The sequence below is a fragment of the Mya arenaria genome, chromosome 13 (assembly GCF_026914265.1).
Source record: "Mya arenaria isolate MELC-2E11 chromosome 13, ASM2691426v1".
NCBI lineage: Eukaryota > Metazoa > Mollusca > Bivalvia > Myida > Myidae > Mya > Mya arenaria.
Window position 1 is genome coordinate 19220734 of NC_069134.1, and position 25859 is coordinate 19246592.

At 40.1% G+C, this 25859-nt stretch overlaps 1 protein-coding gene and 1 long non-coding RNA gene across 7 annotated transcripts; one reads left to right on the plus strand and one right to left on the minus strand.

Annotated features, from left to right (window-relative positions):
- Positions 1-1995: 1995 nt before the first annotated feature.
- Positions 1996-21504, minus strand: LOC128214462 (arrestin domain-containing protein 3-like). 6 transcript variants are annotated; one of them, XM_052920944.1, is made up of 9 exons: positions 21493-21504; positions 18686-19003; positions 9292-9419; positions 8869-8991; positions 6036-6265; positions 5557-5736; positions 4625-4825; positions 4069-4180; positions 1996-2869 (listed from the first exon to the last, which is right to left on the minus strand). In XM_052920944.1, exons 2-9 carry the CDS (start codon positions 18994-18996, stop codon positions 2481-2483), a joined length of 1674 nt encoding a protein of 557 aa, XP_052776904.1. In that variant the 5' UTR covers positions 18997-19003; positions 21493-21504; the 3' UTR covers positions 1996-2480. The 6 variants fall into 6 exon arrangements, with proteins under 6 accessions (XP_052776904.1, XP_052776902.1, XP_052776903.1 ...); XM_052920942.1 differs by lacking the exon at positions 21493-21504 and adding an exon at positions 21278-21450; XM_052920943.1 differs by lacking the exon at positions 21493-21504 and adding an exon at positions 21075-21185.
- Positions 21505-22724: 1220 nt separating this feature from the next.
- On the plus strand, positions 22725-23291 carry LOC128213209 (uncharacterized). Its single transcript, XR_008257700.1, has 2 exons — positions 22725-22822; positions 23016-23291. It is a non-coding gene; the product is annotated as an uncharacterized LOC128213209 (long non-coding RNA).
- Positions 23292-25859: the final 2568 nt, after the last annotated feature.

The window sequence follows — 25859 nt, forward strand, 5'->3', positions numbered from 1 at the left end:
GAGAGAGTACTCGGACTTACAACTGGGAATCTATCCTTGTAATTCTGAACTTGTCAATTGACTTGTGTAAACCTGGACTTGTTGGACTGCAAATGTTCATTTTACGAATGCGAGTATCGACTGTAGGATTGCAGTTTTACATATATGCATGATTCGGCTTTCTAAATTACATCATCATATTGTTAAAGGTAAGTTATACGATCTATGTCATAGTGAGTTTATACAGGGTCGATCTGACAAATATACATTTTGACTACTATAATGACAAATGACAAATCAATACGGAAAAACTGACGAATAGAAACAACAAAAAGCACGTCTACATTGACAAATGTAAGAGATATTTAGTACGATTAAGAGCACATTGTGGGAATTACACGTCTAGACTTTTAGCAACGAATAGCCTCCATAGGCATACTCCCCCAGCATCCACAGACACGGTGTACACTTCTCAATAAGAGCAGAGAATGGTTGATTATCATTGACCCTATTAAATTATTACATGTATATAAGTACGTACGACGGTTGTGAAACAAACCGCGTATTGCCGTTAACCCCATTTCCCCTTTGACGAGTCAAAATTGCCCGCTACTAACTGTTCCACCGCTGCCAGGTTGTTGGCGGGTTAAAGTTGGCAAACAACTGACCGTTCACCATACCAGGTTGTTGGCGGGGTCAAAGTTGCCAAACCTCTGACCGTTCCACCGTTGTCAGGTTGTTGGCGGGGTAAAAGTTGCCAAACCACTGACCATTCAACAGCTGCAAGGTTCTTAGCAGGGTCATAGTTGCCAAACCACTAAATATTCCACCGCTGCCAGGTTGTTGGCGGGGTCAAAGTTGCCAAACCACTTATTTTTTCACCACTGTCAATTTGTTGGCGGTATCAAAGACGCTGCCAGGTTGTTAGCGGGGTCAAATCGCCAAATCACTGACCATTCTACCGTTGTCAGATTGTTGGCGGGGACATAGTTGGCAAATCACTGACCATCCCACCGCTGTCAGATTGTTGGCGGGGACATAGTTGCCAAACCACTGACCATCCCACCGCTGTTAGATTGTTGGCGGGGACATAGTTGCCAAACCACTGACCATCCCACCGCTGTCAGATTGTTGGCGGGGACATAGTTGCCAAACCACTGACCATCCCACCGCTGTTAGATTGTTGGCGAGGACATAGTTACCAAACCACTGACCATTACACCGCTGTGAGATTGTTGGCGGGGACAAAGTTGCCAAACCACTGACCATCCCACCGTTGTCAGATTGTTGGCGGGGACATAGTTGCCAAACCACTGACCATCCCACCGTTGTCAGATTGCTGGCGGGGACATAGTTGCCAAACCACTGACCATCCCACCGCTGTCAGATTGTTGGCGGGGACATAGTTGCCAAACCGCTGACCATCCCACCGCTGTCAGATTGCTGGCGGGAACATAGTTGCCTAACCACTGACCATCCCACCGCTGTCAGATTGTTGGCGGGGGCAACCATATAATTGCCAAACCACTGACCATTCCACCGCTGTCAGATTGACCATTACACCGCTGTCAGATTGACCATTCCACCGCTGTCAGATTGACCATTACACCGCTGTCAATCCGACCATTCCACCGCTGTCAGATTGACCAGTACACCGCTGTCAGATTGACCAGTACACCGCTGTCAGATTCTTGGCGGGGATCTAGTTGCCAAACCACTGACCATCCCGCCGCTGTCAGATTGTTGGCGGGATCATAGTTGCCCCGCGACTAACTAGACGGTTGCATTTCGTCAATGAAGTCGTGTATATATGCACTCGTATAGCTCTGCTTTCTTCACCAACAGGGTTGCAGGTTACCACGTAGTAGTTGTAGTAATATTTTGACACCATTTCCATAATAGTTCAACTATTTCAATGTAAACAATGGTAAGCATATTTATTTACTTGTCCATGTCCTCTGTAGGTGTAATTAGATTCAAGAAATAAAAAATATATAAATGTGTTTCAAGGGTTTTAATAAAGAATTCCATGTAAACTTCTGAAACGCAGACAGTGGTTTTGATGTTTTTAAAATAGGTTGGTTTGATTATCTTACAAAACTTATTAAATATACAGCATACTAATTGGACTAAATAAAATACTTGAACCACTAATACTGAGCACTTATTACGATGGGTTTATAGGCAAGTTATAATTGCACGTTTAACTAAGCGTTACTTTTACAATTTTACAACGAAATAGAGACAACTTGAGGCACAGTTGTGGAAATATAAAACACTGGTGAATACTGTGGTATCATCCATCGGAATGAATATTTACACCGCCACACGGAACACATGTGGAATAGTTTGTACAAGACTAGAAATATCTATTTTAGTGCAAATTTAACATCTAAAATGCACATATTAAATGGCATCCCACTTTTGCACTTGGTAAAAACATGGTGCAGAAAAAAATATAAAAATGTTTCAAAGCCCAGGATTCACAACATCCAGTCAGATCAGTCTTTTTTCAAGGCAACAACCTCCCATGGTTCGGCGGTGCTCACATTGTCCACAGTTACCACTTCCGGTTTCAACTTGGATTCCCCTCTCACTAAACTGCCCTTGCGGAATGATTTCCCCTTGGTCAACGACTTCCGTTTCATGGGCACAACATTTATCTCCTCACACACACAGTCATTCTTGCCGTCTTTGGTGTCGCTCTCCCCTGCACATGCGCCCTTGGTGTTGGTGACATGTTTCCGGTCGTGGGGGACGCACGAGTATATTGGTCGGTAGAGGACCTCCTCCTCCTGCCCCTCGTTTGCTTCGTCGCCCATATACACCTGCCCGACCTGGAACTCGGAGCTGATGTACTTTCCGCCCTCAACGTAGTCTACCGACACATCTGAAAATCATAGTTCGAGACATTGTGAAATTAATAATGTTATCATAAAAAATCGAAACCTTTCAAAAACGCACGCATGTTGTGTTGTTTGATCATATTCTAAACAATATTGAGCGTTCCATTTGTACAATATAGAATGTATACACATTTAATGTTGTTGACATTGTTTGAATTCAATCGAACATTATTTTGGGTAAATCAGTGCTGGAAACACGAAACCCTCATTACTTTTCATTTGACAAAGTAGGAACTTCTTCCCGAGCATACCTTTTGGTTTGACAATGTAGGAATTACTTTCCCGGGCATTAATTACTTTTGGTTTGACGATGCAGGAACTACTCCCCGTGCATTACTTTGGACTGTACAATGTTGGAAAAACTTACCAACCATTACTTTGAGATTTTCAATGCTTACCAATCATACCTTGCGGTGTTTAATGTTGGAACTGCTTTCAATCATTATTCGGGGCTGTACAATGTTGGAATTGCATACCAACCATTACTCGGGGCTGTACAGTGTTCGAACTGCTTACCAACCATTACATGGGGTTGAATAATGTTGGAACTGCTTACAAATCATTACTTGGGTTTTTTACAAGTTGGAACTGATTACCAACCATTACTTGGGGCTGAAATATGTTGGAACTACTTACCAATCATTACTTGGTGTTGTACAATAATGGAACTGCTTACCAACCATTACTCGAGGCTGTACAATGTTGGAACTGATTACCAACCATTACGTTGGGTTTGACAATGTTGGAACTGCTTACCAACCTTACTTTGGCTTTACAATGTTGGAACTGCTTACCAACCTTACTTTGGCTTTACAATGTTGGAACTGCTTACCAACCTTACTTTGGCTTTACAATGTTGGAACTGCTTTTAACCATTACTTTGGGTTTTACAATGTTGGAACTGCTTACCAACCATAACTTTGGGTTTTACAATGTTGGAACTGCTTACCAACCATTTCTTGGGGTTGAATAATGTTGGAACTGCTTACCAACCTTTTCTTTGGGTTGTACAATGAACGAACTGCTTTCAACCATTACTTTGGGTTGCACCCTGCTAAAATTCCGAGCATAACTTTATGTTGTTCAATGTTGGAACTACTTAACCGGACATTATCTTAGGCTTAATAGTATTTAACTGTGTATGGAACATCGTATCTGGCAAGGACATGTAAACACTACATACCGTACATCATTTCCGGCGGGGCCATGTTGGGGATGCGGAAGGGTACAGTTCCTACGGTGATGGGGAACTGCAGATGCATCAACTCTCCAGATTCCTCTCCGATCACAAGAAGCTGTCAACAAGGGACACTTACTAAGTATGGATTGCATGCATGCTAAATGCATATAACGTGATACTCATTGAAGTTAATAATTGTTTTGTTCTGGGGTTATGCAGAACTTACGAGAATGTCACGTGTTTTTCTATAACATCAAGCAGAGTTGTGAAACGACGTCGGGCACATTTATTTGTTGTCACGCAATTTTAATAGCCAATACTAAGTGCTGCTGAATACTTGGCGATTTTAAGTGCTAATTATTTCGGATTGTTAACTGGATATTTGCAAAATTATACAACATGTATCATCGCACGTCACCGGCTTCTCGGCATACTCATCCGGAACGCAATTCCTGATTAGTAGTAATTGGCAATTACGAATTTACCACTTGGCTTGAAATAAAGTATTTAAACGGTAGAAGTATACGCAATTATAGTCTGAGACGCCTGTAAAAAGTACCTTGAGCACATAGTGTATCTGTATGAGACCGCATACGTCGATCATGGTAGGCGGAAGGACGGGGACTTGAAGCTCGTCCTGGAGGTGGTCCTGACGGCCTGTATGCTGCGGCCGCACAGCCTCTGCCTGGTACTCCCATACCTTGTGACTCACAGTTTTCATGATCCCCAGCACACCCTTATTCATGTAGTACTCCACATACTGCCAGAAAAGGGGGAAATGTGTTAGCACTACTTAACATGTTTAATTCAGCTTACTTGTATTAGAGTTATTTGAGTTACCTTTAACCGTATATATACTAGTGTGACTGGGATAAGTATACCACAATATATATAAATATATAAATGTGTTTGTTTAACATATTAAAAAAGTTCTGTCTTTTTTATATTAAAACGTTTTCGTATGTGATCTATTTTTGCAATAGAAATGTATATCATCAGCCTTCCTCGGTGGTTCCAAATATATATGTATATATACGATAAGGACAACGTTGTCACAACGTTAGGACAATGTTTTTTTCTAGTTAAAGCTTATCGCGAAAACCACCAACGTATCTTAAAATTGTTAATTCAACATTTAAAATAACGTTGTCCCATCAGTAAAATTTCATTATCACTGTAATACTTGCAAATTATTATAAGATGCTTGCTTTCAATTATTATTTACATTGCTCGTAATTTGAATGATAAAGTAGTTGAAAATAGTTACAATTAATTTAGTCCCAACGTTGTGACAACATTGTGATAACGTTAAACAATATTAAACCTTATCATGTCACAACCATCACACATATTATACTAACGTAGTGTGCTTGCTTGGTATGCCTTTCTACACGAACTGACCAAATACAGAAGAAGAAAAGGGCCGAATGAGTTTTAAGTCTATAAGGCCAGGTATGTCATATTATCATATGTGATGTTCAAAATATGTACCTGTACGAATTTGCACAGTAGATACACAGGTTCGTCGTTACTATTCTGAATTTCCGTCTTGATTCGGATCTGTTCGCCGCAGCAGTAGGCACTTCTTTCCAACGTTGCTTGGATACGTACGAGACCCCGCATACAACAGAAACAGCACGTGCGGTGTTTGTCGTCTGCAAATTTTGGCGCCTGGAAAATCAACATGCAATTTAAGACTTTGATCTCCAGAACCATACAACGCCAGCCATAACATAGACATATTGTGCTGAAAAGAATTCTACGAACAAAGCGTGTGACACGGAACAGTTTTTGGTGTTAACACGAATACCTACACCAGATTGGCTAGATCTTGTAAACGCGGTGCATATTTAACTATCACGAAACTTATAAAAACACATATTCAAATATCATCTCAAACTCCAACAGAACACTCAGACCACAATAAAACCCAGCAATACTACATTTAACCCTACACTTAACACCCTTACCAAATATCTGTCCTCCATACAGTCAATGTGCGGCCCCACTATGGTGAAATACTTGATGGCCTGTGGGGGTGAGGCGTAGGGAATATCCATCACCACCCGAAAGTAGTAGCGCACGTGACCAATCTTGCTCTCGAACGAGCATGGCAACGCCGTCTCCGGAAGCTTGAATTCGAACTTGTATGCGTGTTTTCCACGCGGCAAAATGCTTGTAGCTATATCTTCATGTTTGTCTGCAAAACGAAATCCGTAACGAGGCACAATTAAAGTATTGACAATTATCTCTCTGTGAATATATAACAAGAAACGTTGTTCTTAGAAGTTGTTTTGCTATGCTAAATATGAAGGTAAGAGCTACATACATCATTATAATACTTGTGTAAATGCGATTTGGTTTAGACGTCATTTGATCTGAATTGTTCAGTGTTTACAAATGTTATCTTGCTTATTTAAGGTGCACCAATGGATCACATAGATCTTTAAGACTCCCCGGGGTCGGAGATGCAACCGTCATCAAAATTTTCGGATGGCGGTTTCGCCTGTTGGGAATAATCTCCTCCCATGCTCATGCCTTCTAGCCATGATTAAAGTTTGTTCATAATTATATCCACTAATTAATAATTTTAATTAGCAAAATATACATAAAAACATACCGGTATCTTCTAATCTCAGCTACGAAAGGGAGTTTATAATTGTTGTACCATCGTGAAGATTAATTATTTCTTAATAAGTAACAACCGGTATGTAGCTTGCCTGTGTGTGTTTTGTGCAAAATTCAGTGTTCAAATGGATAGCTTGTCTCCATAATTTAGACCAGTATTGTTACTAGTCTTAGGTACATATTTTTCTTGCATGGATAACGATTATTTTGTGGACGATGGACAAGACCTCGATCACAAAACATTTGACAATAATCACATACGAATTCCAAAATTAAAGCCACTGTGGCACTGTGGGGCAACAATGATAAGTGCATGAAGCAAAGCGATATGAATGACAACACTCTTCTAAGGCAAAACAATGGTTTGGCTAGGGTAACATCCTTTTCATAAACAGGTAGGGCAGGTATTCTTTAACATTTTTATATATTTATTATAAGGCTAATGTAAGAACGTTATTGTCATCATTAGAGATTGGTGATCAAGTTATGTTCTGTATAAAGCTTGTAAGGTTTTAAAACTACATATTTAAACACACACTTAAAGAAATATATTATTCTCTTTTTTTCTTTTTCTTTACCAAATGACTATTAAAACGGTAGGTTCGGCGCCTATTTTGAAACAAATAAATTATTTTATGCCTAAAGAAACGAACGAATCTATTAAAGAACAGTGCTCAACTTAAATACAGTTGTGTTTTTGTGGGCTTGTGTGTGTGTGTGTGTGCGTGTGCGTGTGCGTGTGTGTTTAATTAACATTTGTGCTTCAATTTATTCGCCAGAACTTTAAAATCACAGTATGACAGAAGTTCTTGTGTATGGTACCAAACACATTTCAGCAGATACATACGCTGAAGTTATTATTGGTAGTTTCCATGGTGTTGACTCACACAGCACCTTTGTCCATAGTGAGTGATTGTTTACTAAGTGTGTGTGACATTGATCAATGACGCCCTTCCTCGTAACCAACACCTCAATTAACTGCCATCCAGGAGGACATCTTTTTTTCTGTTTTTTTTTCTGTTGTCAATATTTTTTCTAGTAAAAGCAAATATTACTCATGTCAGACAGAGACTGTTTATTTATGTTTTTAATTCGCCAGACGAGATTTGGCGTGCCATGGCCATGTAACTCTAAACGACAGATGGCTCTTTCGTTCTTTGTGGCATTACATTTAAATGTTTGTGTTGCACAATTCAATCATGGTATTTAAATCATGGAATTAACTGTTGTTATCTGATAATTTCCGATACCGTACACGTGTAATGGCAGTATTGTTCATGCCTACAGTCGCACACTCCCGTACACCAGAGCGATGATGCTGTACGTACATCAGATCAGATTGATCATTACCAAACCTCTGATGAATGAGAATGACAGTCGATTATGGAAACCGTTCTTTTGCGGCAATATGTAACAAATAATAAAATAGTTCATGAGTCAATCGGTTCCTGTCCCTTTTAAACATATCTGAGATGTGCGTTTTCCGAAATAATCCTTTTGCGACAATATGTAACAAATTATAAAAATAGTTCATGAGTCAATCGGTTTCTTTCCCTTTTAACCATATTTGAGATGTGCGCTTACCACAATGTCTTCACGCGTCCTAACTGTTTAACTTGTTGACACTGGCGTCACCGACTATACCAGGCAGTATTTAGAGTCATCCGACGTTAACAGATCGACGTCATCACGATATTCGTATATGCTCGATAACAGTCAATATTGAAACAAAGGAGTAGGAGCAGACGACAAATAGTTCGAAATGCCCGTGGGAGGAGTCCACGTATAATGACGACCGTGAACAGCAACAGTGTAAAGCAGAGTAAATAAATGTGATGTGTGAGTTGTTTTATGTACAGGGCCCTGATATGATATAACATATAAACAAGATTTTCATATAAATAAGTGAATTCTTAAAAATAATAACTTTCTTGGTCTACTTTGTTTGAGATTTATTTTCAGCACGTTACCATAGTTACAAAAAGGCTTTTAAAGATTTTTTTTCATTATTCTGACAGATTTGACGTTTTCCAAATTTTCCTCTGTATGTAACATACAAAAATCGTAAAACATACTCATGTCGTGTAATTATATTAGATACATGTCATGATAAGGACATGAACGGCTTTCCTGATTTTTTTTTATATTAACATAAGGTTGCACTAAACTATTCACCTTTTCCCCACAGGATTTTCTTGTCGTCGACGTAGTACTCGTCATCTTTGAGAGTTCGAGTCTCGCCCGCCTTGTTGATCCGCCACTCCGTGTGCGCCTTACCCCGCAACGTCAACCGGATACCTTCGGGGATACAAGGGTATGGTGTACAAGAGGCGTCAAAACATCAACGGCAAGGGTAACATACATGTACTATGCCGTACGGTTTGAGATTAGAGAAATAAACATGGTAAATGAACAGTAATTGTTTTACTATTTCTAAACAAAATTGTTGCACTTCATAACGACTGTACGATTCGCTTGTAATTTACAAATACACAACATTTTTATATTCTAACATTTAAAAGGATTGGAGCATTCTTAGCAACTGTCTTGATTAATCACCCATGTCACACACATTCGTGTAAAACACGCTAGACTGACCTTTGACCTTGATGTTTTCCGTTGTTATGACGACGACCTGCCCGGTAACGACTTCGCCGGCGTAGTAAACGGTCTTGTCTAGCTCGATGTCAAACTTTTGCACGTAGTCCATCGCCATCAGCCAGGCCCTAAAACACAATTACAAAGCCATATTAAGGCCACATATATATATGAACATGAATCAGATACAGCATAACAACACTAAAACACAGAAACGTCCTAGCTGGCAACATATTCATATCCATTCGCGGACACATATGCATACCCATTCACTGACACATTTTCAGATCCATTCGCTGGCAAGATGCTAGTATCCATTCGCTGGCAACATGTTCGTATCCATTCGCTGGCAACATGTTCGTATCCATTCGCTGACACATATCCTTATCCATTCGCTGGCAGCATATTCATATCCTTTCGCTGGCAACATGTTCGTATCTATTCGCTGACAACATGTTCGTATACATTCGCTGGCAACATGTTTGTATCCATTCGCTAGCAACATGTTCGTATCCATTCGCTGGCAACATGTTTGTATCCATTCGCTGGCAACATGTTCGTATCCATTCGCTGGCAACATATTCGTATCCATTCGCTGACACATATACATATCCATTCGCTGGCAGCATATTCATATCCATTCGCTGGCAACATGTTCGTATCTATTCGCTAACAACATGTTCGTATACATTCGCTGGCAACATTATTGTAGCCATGCGCTGGAAACATGTTCGTATCTATTCGCTGGCAACATGTTTGTATTCATTCGCTGGCAACATGCTCGTATCCATTCGCTGGCAACATGTTCGTATCTATTCGCTGATACATATCCATTCGCTGGCAACATGTTCGTATCTATTCGCTGACACATATCCATATCCATTCGCTGGCAGCATGTTCATATCCTTTCGCTGGTAACATGTTCGTATCTTTTCGCTGACACATATCCATATCCATTCGCTGGCAGCATATTAATATCCATTCGCTGACACATATAAGTATCCATTCACTGGTAACATGTTCGTATCTATTCGCTGAAACATGTCCATATCCATTCGCTGGCAGCATATTTATATCCATTCGCTGACACATATTCGTGTCCATTGGCTGGTAACATGTTCGTATCCATTCGCTGAAACATATGCATGTCCTTTCGCTGGCAACATGTTCGTATCCATTCGCTGACACATACTCATATCCTTTCGCTGACACAAATTCAAATCCATTCGCTGACACATATGCGTATCCATTCGCTGGTAACATGTTCGTATCCATTCGCTGAAACATATTCATTACCTTCCGCTGGCAACATGTTCGTATCCATTCGCTGACACATACTCATATCCTTTCGCTGGCAACATGTTCGTATCCATTCGCTGACACATACCTATATCCATTCGCTGACACATATTCATATCCATTCGCTGACACATATTCATGTCCATTCGCTGGCAACATGTTCGTATCCATTCGCTGACACGTATTCATATCCATTTGCTGACACATATTCATATCCATTCGCTGACACATATTCATATCCTTTCGCTGGCAACGTGTTCGTATCCATTCGCTGACACATACTCATATCCATTCGCTGACACAAATTCATATCCATTCACTTACAGATATTCGTATCCATTCGCTGGTAACTTGCTCATATCCATTAGCTGACACATATTCATATCCATTCGCTGACACATATTCATATCCATTCGCTGGCAACACGTTCGTATCCATTCGCTGACATGTATTCATATCCATTTGCTGACACATATACAGATCCATTCGCTGGCAATATGTTCGTATCCATTCGCTGACACATATTCATATTCATTCGCTGACACATATTCATATCCATTCGCTGGCAACATGTTCGTATCCATTCACTGGCAAGATATTCATATTATTTCGCTAGCAACCTATTCAGATCCATTCGCTGACACATATTCATATCCATTCCCTAGCAACATATTTAGATACATTCGCTGGCAACATATCCATATCCTTTCGCTGGCATCATATTCATATCCATTCGCTGGCAACATATTCATATCCTTTCGCTGGCAACATATTCATATCCTTTCGCTGGCTACATATGTATATCCATTCGCTGGCAACATATTCATATCCATTCGCTGGCAACATGTTCGTATCCATTCACTGGCAAGATATTCATATTATTTCGCTAGCAACCTATTCAGATCCATTCGCTGACACATATTTATATCCATTCCCTAGCAACATATTTAGATACATTCGCTGGCAACATATCCATATCCTTTCGCTGGCATCATATTCATATCCATTCGCTGGCAACATATTCATATCCTTTCGCTGGCAACATATTCATATCCTTTCGCTGGCTACATATGTATATCCATTCGCTGGCAACATATTCATATCCTTTCGCAGGCAACATAATTATTCATATCCTTTCACTGGCAACATATTCATATCCCTTCGCTGGCAACATATTCATATCCATTAGCTGGCAAAATTATCATATCCATCTACCTAGCAACACAATTGGCACCAATAATACAGCACCTAAATCCCTATCCCAACATTCATACATGCCTCAATTACCTAAAAACAGTACGTGGCCGTAGACAGAACATAGCAACAGAACATGTATCAAACAGACACTAGCAACAGAAGAGCATACGGACATGTCCTAGTAAAAAATAACATGTTTAAGACAGACAATAAATGGAGAACATACTGACGTGTCCTTGTAACATAAGAACATGTATAAGACAGACCCCAGCAATAACGGAAGAACATACTGACATGTCCTAGTAACATAAGAACATGTATAAGACAGACCCTAGCAATAAATGGAGATCATACTGACGTGTCCTAGTAACATAAGAACATGCATAAGACAGACACTAGCAATAAAGGAAAAGCATACTGACATGTCCTAGTAACATAAGAACATGTATAAGACAGACCCCAACAATAAAGGAAAAGCATACTGACATGTCCTAGTAACATAAGAACATGTATAAGACAGACCCCAACAATAAAGGAAAAGCATACTGACATGTCCTAGTAACATAAGAACATGTATAAGACAGACACCAGCAATAACGTAAGATCATACTGACATGTCCTTGTAACATAAGAACATGTATAAGACAGACCCCAGCAATAACGGAAGAACATACTGACATGTCCTAGTAACATAAGAACATGTATAAGACAGACCCTAGCAATAAAGGAAGAGCATACTGACATGTCCTAGTAACATAAGAACATGTATAAGACATACCCCAGCAATAAAGGAAAAGCATACTGACATGTCCTAGTAACATAAGAACATGTATAAGACAGACCCCAACAATAAAGGAAAAGCATACTGACATGTCCTAGTAACATAGGAACATGTATAAGACAGACCCTAGCAATAAATGGAGATCATACTGACGTGTCCTTGTAACATAAGAACATGTATAAGACAGACCCTAGCAATAAAGGAAGAGCATACTGACATGTCATAGTAACATAAGAACATGTATAAGACAGACCCTGGCAATAAAGGAAAAGCATACTGACATGTCCTAGTAACATAAGAACATGTATAAGACATACCCCAGCAATAAAGGAAAAGCATACTGACATGTCCTAGTAACATAAGAACATGTATAAGACAGACCCTAGCAATAAAGGAAGAACATACTGACATGTCCTAGTAACATAAGAAATGTATAAGACAGACCCTAGCAATAAAGGAAGATCATACTGACGTGTCCTTGTAACATAAGAACATGTATAAGACAGACCCTAGCAATAAAGGAAGATCATACTGACGTGTCCTAGTAACATAAGAACATGTATAAGACAGACCCCAACAATAAAGGAAGATCAACGTGTCCTTGTAACATAAGAACATGTATAAGACAGACCCTAGCAATAAAGGAAGATCATACTGACGTGTCCTCGTAACATAAGAACATGTATAAGACAGACCCCAACAATAAAGGAAGATCATACTAACGTGTCCTTGTAACATAAGAACATGTATAAGACAGACCCTAGCAATAAAGGAAAAGCATACTGACATGTCCTAGTAACATAAGAACATGTATAAGACAGACCCTAGCAATAAGGGAAGAACATACTGACATGTCCTAGTAACATAAGAACATGTATAAGACAGACCCTAGCAATAAAGGAAGATCATACTGACGTGTCCTTGTAACATAAGAACATGTATAAGACAGACCCTAGCAATAAAAGAAGAACATACTGACATGTCCTAGTAACATAAGAACATGTATAAGACAGACCCTAGCAATAAAGGAAGAACATACTGACATGTCCTAGTAACATAAGAACATGTATAAGACAGACCCTAGCAATAAAGGAAGAACATACTGACATGACATAGTTCTAGGTTACAACGCAGGTATTGGAAATGCAATATTAAAATAAGAGCAGACACAAGGAATACCCTAGCAACAGAAGAACAGTAATCAGAAAGGCATACTTGAACAGATGCAAAATGTGCAGACACCATTTAGTAACATGTAAACACCAGTCAGACAGCTGTAGTGCCAGAAAATAAACAGTCAAACGGACACTGGTAACAACAATTAATCACCAAAGTAACTTAAGAATCAATCAGCCTTAGTAACGTAAGGACATCAATTATACGAGCAAAGGCAACAACAAACAACAGTCAATTACCAATAGTTACATTAGAAAACAATTATTTACGCTATGGCAACACCCGAACCAGCTACAATCAATCATCTTAAGTTACACTAGAACGTCAATCAGACGGGCAAACATAAAAAATCAGCTATAATTGCACAAGAACAACAACCAGACGGGCAAACGCCAACCAATCAGCTATTGTTTCAAAAGAACAACAACCAGACAGGCAAACACCAACCAATCGGCTATTGTTTCACAAGTAAGTCGACAAAACGGGCAAACATCGACCAATCGGCTATTGTTTCACAAGAACGTGGACAAGACGCGCAAACACCTTCCAATCGGCTATTGTTTCACAAGGACGTGGACCAGACGGGCAAATACCGACCAATCGGCTATTGTTTCACAAGAACGCCGACCAGACAGGCAAACACCGACCAATCGGCTATTGTTTCACAAGAACGCCGACCAGACGGGCAAACACCGACCAATTGGCTATTGTTTCACAAGAACGTCGACCAGACGGGCAAACATCAACCATTCAGTTATAGTGACACATGCACGTCGACCAGACGGATCAGACGGGCAAACACCAACCAGTCGGCTATTGTTTCACAAGAATGTCGACCAGACGGGCAAACACCAACCATTCGGCTATGGTGACACAAGTTCAACAACAAGACGGGAAAACACCAACCAATCGGCTATTGTTTCACAAAAACGTCGACCAGACGGGCAAACACCAACCATTCGGCTATGGTGACACAAGTTCAACAACAAGACGGGAAAACACCAACCAATCGGCTATTGTTTCACAAAAACGTCGACCAGACGGGCAAAGACCAACCAGTCGGCTATAGTGACACAAGATCAACAACCAGACGGGCAAACACCGACCAATCGGCTAAAGTGACACTTGATCAACAACCAGACGTGAAAACACCAACCAATCGGATATAGCTGACGCAAGATCAACAACCAGACGTGAAAACACCAACCAATCGGATATAGTGACACAAGATCAACAACCAGGCGGGAAACAAGCAACATTAGAAGAGCAATCAAATTAGCTGTGACAACAAGACGGGAAATGGCAACATAGGAACAACATGACAGACAGGGTACAAATACAGACTTGTAAAGGATGCAATGTTGCGAAGCTGTTGCAAATGCCAAATGAGATGTCTCTTATTAGAAGAGCAATCGAATAAGCTATAGCAACAAGACGGGCAATGACAACATAAGAGCAACATGACAGACAGGCTACAGATGTTAAGCAAATAGTTTGCAAAGATACATTAGACCAATCATGACACGACATGCCTTGATACAAGAATACATCAACCAGATAGACTGTAAACATAAATACAATCAGAAGGCACTTGTAATCGCACAAATCGGATATGGAATAAAGAAAAAATAACCCTCTCACACACCCAATAAAGGATGCAATGTTGCAAAGCTGTTGTAAATGCCAAATGTGATTACACTCATTATATAAATAATTGATTGAACATCACCTTATGAAATTGCTGTTGCGTCAAATTTAACTAGGACATGTCAGTACGTTCTTCCGTTATTGCTAGGGTCTGGCTTATACATGTTCTTATGCAACTAGGACATGTCAGTATGTTCGTCCTTTATTGCTAGGGTCTGTCTTATGCATGTTCTTATGTTACTAGAACATGTCGGTATGTCACTACAACATGTCAGTATGTTCTTCCGTTATTGCTAGTGTCTGGCTTATACATGTTCTTATGTTACTAGGACATGTCAGTATGTTCTTCCTTTATTGCTAGTGTCTGGCTTATACATGTTCCTATGTTACTAGGACATGTCAGTATGTTCTTCCTTTATTGCTAGTGTCTGGCTTATACATGTTCTTATGTTACTAGGACATGTTAGTATGTTCTTCCGTTATTGCTAGTGTCTGGCTTATACATGTTCTTATGTTACTAGGACATTTCAGTATGTTCTTCCGTTATTGCTAGGGTCAGTCTTATACATGTTCTTATGTTACTAGGACATGGCAGTATGCGCTTCCTTCATTGCTAGGGTCTGTCAGGCATGCCCTCATGTTCCTGGGACATGTCAGTATGTTCTTCCTTTCTTGCTAAGGTCTGTCTTAGACATGTTCTGATGTTACTAGGACATGTCAGTATGTTCTTCCTTTATTGCTAGGGTCTGTCTTATACACGTTATTACGTTACTAGGACACGTCAGTATTCTCTTCCTCTATTGCTCGGGTCTGTCTTATACACGTTATTACGTTACTAGGACACGTCAGTATTCTCTTCCTCTATTGCTCGGGTCTGTCTTATACACGTTATTACGTTACTAGGACACGTCAGTATTCTCTTCCTCTATTGCTCGGGTCTGTCTTATGCATGTTCTTATGTTACAAGGACATGTCCGTATGTTCTTCCGTTATTGCTAGTGTCTGTCTTTAACATGTTCTTATGATACAAGGATATGTCAGTAAGTCATATTCTGGAGTTATATATCAGGCTCAAAATCTGGGCATAATCATAATTTCTTGTTTCAATGGAAGATTATCCGGACATCAGTTGTGTTTATTGAAAGACCTATTCATAAACTTTATGCTGGATGTCACAAGGGTAAATACCACTTAAAGAAAGCCATAAAATATGACCAATAAACCATTCAGTTGCCTTTCCTGTGTATCGATCTGCCCTTGAAAACATTGTTGTTTGTCTAGTCCGATAATCGTGGGGGAAATGTCAGCATCTGTACGGTATTTAACGTTACCCAATTACGATGAATTACCAGCATGAACGCATGTCCAAACAAGGAAATGCTAATAGGCTGTTAATATACCAATAATTTTGTCCAATACAATTTAACACGTGTTTTGCATTGTGTTAAAACGTCCTTGTAGCCTGGCAATCTGCGCATGGCTACGGCTCTTTATCATGGCAATTTTATCATGTGTCAGACAAAAAGGACCATCAGTTTAGATATTATCAAATATGGTTTATCCGTTAATCATTTCTCAACATTCCTTTCGTTTTGTTTGAAACGATAGATATCTCCAGAAATATTAAATAGTCATGTGAAAGCAGTCTCATTGATTCTGAAAATATTTCCATCTTCCTGTCTTCTTTGCAATCAATCATTCAGTTATTCACTAATTTCACTATTTTCATGCATTACTTTCATGGTTTTCATTAATTTGTTCTGTCACGAGTTCGTTCGTCTTTCATTCGTTAGTTCGTTCGGTCATTCATTCGTTCGTCCGTTCGTTCGATCGGTCATTCATTCGTTCGTCCGTTCGTTCGTTCGGTCATTCATTTGTTCGTCCGTTTGTTCGTTCGGTCATTCATTTGTTCGTTTGTTCTGTCATTCATTCATGCGTCCGTTCGTTCGTTCGGTCATTCATTCAAGCAACTATACTAAGGCTTAAGCGAACTTCGGAACTTGAAAACAATAGTTTTATATATATACAGTATATACATGTAGCTTATTTATTGGTTAAATACATTAAAACAAAAAGAATGTCAGATGAACTATTTTGCGAATTGACATAGTATTCAGACTGAAGTTCATGTAAAAAGCAGTAAAGTGGTGATCGTCGTAATATTAAGACATATAAATATGGCTATACACTTAAATCACACATAAGATTTGACGGTTGATGTGTAACCAACACAAATCTATGACAATTTTTAAGGATAACCATTAGACACCGATGTTGGCAAAATACAGAAAACGTCCCTCAAAGATTCTGAAATGAATGTATCAATACTCTACCTTTGTTAAACATCCTTGTAGAAGATAAAACCATAACAATCACAACTAAGCCAGTTTATAGGAACAAAACTGCTCGGCCATTAGTACGGCTCGATCGATAGGCCGTTATTTTGCTGGTGGCGGCACACGTATCCTCTTCCGCGCACCGAAGCTGATTGCTTAGATTACCAGCAAGCTCAACATAGATCAATAGATATACACAGGAAAGGTCCAGCCGACCCGGCTCCTTCGCCACTTCAATCAAAGACTCATCCAAAATTGATTCAACTCAAACGACGCCCGATAACGATCACACCATTCGAGGGAGGGCTTTTTAGAATCTGGTTAATAATTCGAAAACACATCAAAAAATCTAAGCTTGATTTAAAAAAAAAAAACTTTGATTATATCAAATAGTCTGATATTGGAACATTCGTACATCATTATTTATAATTCGTATAATATTTTCAAAACAAAAATGTAAAAATATCTGACTAAGTGGATTTCTTTTTTTAAAATGTTCCTGCATCAAATATTGGCCAATGTCAAAAATCAATGTATACATGATTATGTTTCGATCATAAGCTGTACTGAACATGCGCTCTCCGGGTTACCAGTAATCGGTAAATAGTAGGGTTGCTTTCTACCAGTCCAACAATAAAGCAATCAATCGGTGTACCAATTATAATATATAAAGTAAGCGATCAACGAATGAAATAGTTTAATTCGTTTACTTATTTATTCTAACATTCATGTAATCATGTTATAACCGTCGTTTATACTTATTTAAAATAGCTTGATTGTGAAGACGGCTGAAAAAGTACCCCGTGTGGTGATCAAACTCACTTTATAAATTTGTCTTGGGTGAGGGGCGGAAACATATACAACTAGACCTATATCACTCTCCAATATCATTTGTTCATTAAGTTTCGTTGTTTTTCATATCCGACCATTGCACTATTTCATCAAAAACCAATCTTACTTGTGTTTACTCTCCGGATCGAATCCGTCGAACCCTATCACCATTTCCGGCAGCGCGGAAGCCTCCACGATGGTGGACAATTCTTCCGGTGTGTGCCAGATACCATCTTCCATCGAGCCCCCGACCACCTTCGGCAGCATGGTTACCGGGCCCGCGGCACCCCCATCTCGTCCAGTACTGTGCGTCCGGCTGGCGCGGCCAGGGGAACCATGTGTCGGGCTGGACACATGCGGTATCGGTGGCACACAAAACAGACGCTCACTCTCCCTGCGAATGATTGCAGATCCGTTCACTGGATTAGCGTCTTCCATGTCGGCGCTAAAAAAATAAACGGAAAAGAAACATATAACACTAAGCTGACAGGCTTTATTCAGTCATCTCTGTTCAAGATAATTAATCAATCTAGAGCTCTTAAATGTTAAAAAGCATAAAAATTGACATAAGCAATAAGAAGATATCAATGATATAAGATATGATGAAAAAAAGCAAACAATTATTTTTAATCACAAATGCTGCTCAGAAATCTAGCCGTGGATATTAATTAAGTAGTTCGAATTATGTCACGAGTTCAAGACAAAAGTATTAACTTATAAAAGCACATGTTTTTTTGTTGTTTTTTAGATTTATATGTTCAAATGTGATAGAAACACCAGAATAGGGGAAAAATCCGTTTTACTCTCCGAAGCTGGAAGCTGTTTTATTTTGCTGTTATAGCCGAGGTCAGATTTTGAAATTGATGTTCTTCTTAATGAGGGAAGATAAGATTGACAGACAAGCATCATCTATTTACACTTGTATTTCTATACAGCTTTTTAAAATCCTTGTTGTAGTTTTATTCTGTTTGATGGCTTTCAAAGAAAGTAAAACTCGAGGTATTCTTCTCAAAGACAACGTTCCATAACAATGCTGCGGTATAGGTGAATAGGGTTGTGCTATATTCGCAAGCTAGTGACTGCATAGTGGTTTAAGGATGCATTTCTAGTGCTGACTTACGTGTTTATAAAATCTTATTGATGTTGTTTCCAAGAGTACTATGAAGGACCTAAATCGCTCACCTATCATCAAACCACTTTGCGTTACTGAACGGTCAAGCTCCGCCCAGTTGTTACCGATCCAACATGGGAGATTATGTACAGACAAAAACAAACAAAACACCCTCAAAATGTACAACATTTCTTCAAGCATACCCTGTCATTGGTGCACTGAGATGAAAAGAACCATTAAAAACCGATATATATATATACAATTACCAAAATTTCTGACCTGCAGTTTACCTTGAATTACATATATAATACGTGGTAAATCCGCTAATTTTATGCACAGTGAACACTTAAGTTTTCAAATCGTCTCCGGCAATATTTCTAAATGACTCCACACTAAGATAAATCTGATTCAAGAATACCCACGAGTACACAGGAAATTAGTCGAGATTCTTACATAATTAGCGCGAAGAAATTAGAAAGATTTCGCATTAGTTTAAATTTAGCTTCCAATAATTATAGTGCAATTTCTAATGTTTCACATCGATTTGTTGATGTTTTTATCTAGATGCCAAGGCAACTGGGCGACCATTCCCAGTCATGGTAAAAAAACCTGCAAATTATGCACGAAAACTCTAATAGCGACGTCCAATTTCACTCAGTATTTTGTAACTTGCTTTTTGAGAATCACAGACATCATCAATATCTGAGAGGAATGAGTCATCATCATCATCGTCATCATCATCATCATCATCATCATCATCATCATCATCATCATCATCATCATCATCATCATCATTCATCATCATTCATCATCATCATCATCATCATCATCATCATCATCATCATCATCATCATCATCGTTGTCTTTTTTTCAAGTTCATTGATCTTCTCAGTAGGAATATAATTACTCTCTGTACTTCACTTTCGTTTTACTGATGTGCAGGCTCTCACAATAAAATTATATACATACTGGTACATTTCTCTGAATATGTACTATAACTGCGTGTTCATATATGTCTTTGATAGGTGTCAATCCAGAAGAATTCCCAGTGTATTCTGTTCCGTCGTAATCGTTTGCAGTTCCACCATAGTCTTTCTTATTATTATTAAGCGTGTCATATGAACTGGTGTCAGTGAAGCAGTCACGTTTTTCATTTAATCTTGCTTAATAACTACTAGCATTCAATTATTTCGCATTGTTATGTTTGATATATCTAATTTGTATGTCCTTATTTTCATTCATAAAGCTTAACCCACCTGAAAAGTACATCATAACAAACAACTCTAAGTACAAGTTAAACGTGCATAAATAAATAAACACGTGTGCCTACCGCTATGTTATGTCATACAATAATAGAACTATACTGAAAATCCTTAACTATTCCAACAAATGTTATCTTGCTTACATTCTACCATCTCGTAGCCAATGATACTAGACGTAATACATGTATATATATCAACAACGATCACCAGCTTTCCGGCGCACAGTCGTTTAATAATAGTGTAGTGTCACCAAGGCTCACAAATAACACTAATGGTAGAAAAACACGACGAATATGTCGTGTCGGTAATAGAAGTCATATATAGTAATTATTGGAAGTGGTCTTACCCTGCGCCTACAGTTGACAACAACACATTCCAGCAAGTGCCATGACTGAACAAAAGCCAAATGACAGAATTCGCCCAAAGAAAAATCCCTAAAAAGCACGATTTGAGTCGCCTAAGCACAATATCTATTGACAAATGTTTATGTTTCCCTGATGTATTTTCCTTCGATTAAGAAAACCTTATACGCCTATATTCTACTAATAAATAAAGCTTTACCATGGCAACGAATACGACGCAATTTTAATTTTCTAATGACTGTAGGCGCAATGTTAGATGTATTGATTGAGGGGGACTTGGCGACACGAGCACATGCAGCACGGCCACGGGAAGTAACGGCTACTCTTTTTCAAAGGCGGCTACAAAGAGCAGTGTCCCTGATTTTCTTGATCTGCACTGATTCAAGTTATCGTGAAACAGGCCTAGAAACAACGGTCTATTCGGAAGGAACGGAAGGCCAGTACCAGAGAGAAAAAAATACCCAGTTAATTCTAGTTATTGCCGCAGTGCATCAGACAGTGTGGCCACTTTAAGGTACAACTTGACAAACATAAGACAATACCACCACAGTGGAAACATTTATTGAAACATTATTAATGGATGACAAATTATTGCAGAAACGACGTTTGCTGAATGACTGATTGCTCCACGTTGAATTATGATGCCGGGTAACCCGAGGTTATGTTAAAATTATCTGAAAGGGTATTGATCGATGATTATTGCTGTGCATTTTTCAAAGTTCTTTTTTTGCTTGTGTCACCGTTACATTACACCGTCTAGTGCACCAGTCAATTGTTACCCCCCCCCCCCCACCCCCAGGTCCGGGGAATAACGGGGACTTTGACATTCGGTCCAGCCAACCCCGGCTAAATTCTCCGTCCTGCGGGGACAAACAGATGCCCCCACACCCCATGCAGGGACCCTAGGTTAGGCCCATTCCCCGCTATATTTAAAGCGAAGACAAAACCACCGTATTCACCCGGCACTTCGGGGCCACCTAAAAGGTAAAAACACGGCCCATTTCCCCGGCTATCCCCGGTATACCCCCGGACCTTGGGGGGGGGGGCGTGGTTAAAATTGACTGGTATATAGTTTATACATGTTCTTTTTCTGCACATATAACACTAGCGGATCCAGCTGGTGAGGGGTGGGGTGCATTTCAATATAGGAGAAAAAAGGTTTAAATAGGCCAAATATGCACCATTTCGGACTAGACATTGTTAAAAAAAATTGAGGTATACCCCTGCCAACACTTTAAACAAAATAAATTTCGGTTCTGTGGAAGGGACGAAGATTCCTGGATCCGCCCCTGAATGAAATGATACCATATGCATATGGTGGTCACAAAGCATGCAGTATTCACACATGTGTTTATCGGATACAAAATGGCGTAAAAGATTCCTAATCCTTATCTGTACGACCTGTGTTGTCCTTGTCCTTATCTTTCACGACCCGTGTGTTCCTAAAGTAAGGTTAGTTGACTACAACCTGTCATTGCAAATATATCTCAAAATGCTGACAGTGTACATGCTGTTTGGACTTTTAGCCAGTAAGTGGAGTTTGACTCTGCATTACAACATGAACATGCTATTATCTATAAATCGTATAATTTATGTATATACATGTATATATTTTGACTCATGGGTTCAGTACAAGACGGAAATTACCGAAACTATGTGCGATCAAGCTGCCCTTTCCATTGCGCAGTGATACTGCATCAACATTATTATCATTAATTCCAGTGTCCAGTGCGATGCCCGTTGAGCGCGGTGCGTGCGTGATCATGTGTCATCCGGGATTCGGGCTGTTTGCGGACCTTAACCTGCCAGAGTGCCCGACCGACCACCACTGCCGATCGACCGGATGTGGAACCCTCTGTGTCCATGACTCAATGATCACAACCACACCAGCGACGCCACTCTGATGGATGAAATGTTCTGTGATATACGTGATCTGTGCAAAAGCGTGATGAGTACATCGTGAAACGTTTTCGTGATGTAATTAAATGTTTGCGTGTATTTTGGCTTCAGTTGTGCTGTCATGGGAATACTTCTGTCGTGTCTCTACTTAAATTTCTGTTTTTGATTCCAATTGACATTTATTAAAATACAGGCTAGGACATTGTCCCTTATAGAATATTAAAGAAGTTCGTGCCACTGACGTTAACTGAAATAGTAACGCTCACTTGTATGTATTTCCAAGCACAGTCTGTTACCGATTGTGACGCGCATTAAATGGCACGCCGATTGCACACGCAGGAGCCCAAAGCCTATGCCGTATATATTTTCTTATCTAACGTATGGATAAAACCTGCGATATGAACTTCCATAACCTAGGTTAAGACGAATTATTCGGCAAACAGCGCATGAACAACATGAAGCTACTATGACGACAGTTTTTTTTCCATGAGATTCTATATCTCTAGTGGTGCCTACGTTTTACTCTGAAGTTGCTTAGTGGTGCCTACATTTTACCTTGAGGTGCGGATGCTTAGCGGTGCACGTTTTGCTCTAAAGTTAAGATGCTTAGTGTAGCCTAACTTTTACTCTATAGTTCGGGGCCTAGTGAAGCCATACCTTTTCTATGCAGTATATAATGCCCAGCGATGCCAAAGTTTTACTATATATTACTGGAGCCTAGTGGAGCCCAGGTTTTACTCGATATATAGTATTGGTGCCTAGCGGTGCCCAAGTCTAGTGGTGCCCAAGTATTATTCTAGAGTAAAGTTGCCTTGTAATGCCCAAGTTTAACTCTAGAGTACTTGTGCCTAGTGGTGCCCTAGTTTAACTTTAGAGTACTGGTGCCTTGTGGTGCCCTAGTTTTACTCTAGAGTACTGAGGCCTAGTGGTGCCCTAGTTTTACTCTAGAGTACTGAGGCCTAGTGGTGCCCTAGTTTTACTCTAGAGTACTGAGGCCTAGTGGTGCCCTAGTTTTACTCTAGAGTACTGAGGCCTAGTGGTGCCCTAGTTTAACTCTAGAGTACTGGTGCCTAGTGGTGCCCAAGTTTAACTCTAGAGTACTGGTGCCTTGTGGTGCCCTAGTTTTACTTTAGAGTACTGGTGCCTTGTGGTGCCCTAGTTTTACTCTAGAGTACTGAGGCCTAGTGGTGCCCTAGTTTTACTTTAGAGTACTGGTGCCTTGTGGTGCCCTAGTTTTACTCTAGAGTACTGGTGCCTTGTGGTGCCCAAGTTTTACTTTAGAGTACTGGTGCCTTGTGGTGCCCTAGTTTAACTCTAGAGTACTGGTGCCTTGTGGTGCCCTAGTTTTACTCTAGAGTTCTGAGGCCTAGTGGTGCCCAAGTTTTACTTTAGAGTACTGGTGCCTTGTGGTGCCCTAGTTTAACTCTAGAGTACTGAGGCCTAGTGGTGCCCTAGTTTTACTCTAGAGTACTGAGGCCTAGTGGTGCCCTAGTTTTACTCTAGAGTACTTGTGCCTAGTGGTGCCCTAGTTTAACTCTAGAGTTCTGAGGCCTAGTGGTGCCCTAGTTTAACTCTAGAGTACTGAGGCCTAGTGGTGCCCTAGTTTAACTCTAGAGTACTGGTGCCTTGTGGTGCCCTAGTTTAACTCTAGAGTACTGAGGCCTAGTGGTGCCCTAGTTTTACTCTAGAGTACTGAGGCCTAGTGGTGCCCTAGTTTTACTCTAGAGTACTGAGGCCTAGTGGTGCCCTAGTTTAACTCTAGAGTACTGGTGCCTAGTGGTGCCCAAGTTTAACTCTAGAGTACTGGTGCCTTGTGGTGCCCTAGTTTTACTTTAGAGTACTGGTGCCTTGTGGTGCCCTAGTTTTACTCTAGAGTACTGAGGCCTAGTGGTGCCCTAGTTTTACTTTAGAGTACTGGTGCCTTGTGGTGCCCTAGTTTTACTCTAGAGTACTGGTGCCTTGTGGTGCCCAAGTTTTACTTTAGAGTACTGGTGCCTTGTGGTGCCCAATTTTAACTCTAGAGTACTGGTGCCTTGTGGTGCCCTAGTTTTACTCTAGAGTTCTGAGGCCTAGTGGTGCCCAAGTTTTACTTTAGAGTACTGGTGCCTTGTGGTGCCCTAGTTTAACTCTAAGAGAACTGGGGCCAAGTGGTGCCCTAGTTTTACTTTAGAGTACTGGTTCCTTGTGGTGCCCTAGTTTTACTTTAGAGTACTGGTGCCTTGTGGTGCCCTAGTTTAACTCTAGAGTACTTGTGCCTAGTGGTGCCCTAGTTTAACTCTAGAGTTCTGAGGCCTAGTGGTGCCCTAGTTTAACTCTAGAGTACTGAGGCCTAGTGGTGCCCTAGTTTAACTCTAGAGTACTGGTGCCTAGTGGTGCCCTAGTTTAACTCTAGAGTACTGTTGCCTTGTGGTGCCCTACAATGTAGTTTACTTTAGAGTACTGGTGCCTTGTGGTGCCCTAGTTTTACTTTAGAGTACTGGTGCCTTGTGGTGCCCTAGTTTAACTCTAGAGTACTGGTGCCTAGTGGTGCCCTAGTTTAACTCTAGAGTACTGAGGCCTAGTGGTGCCCTAGTTTAACTCTAGAGTACTTGTGCCTAGTGGTGCCCTAGTTTAACTCTAGAGTACTTGTGCCTAGTGGTGCCCTAGTTTAACTCTAGAGTACTGAGG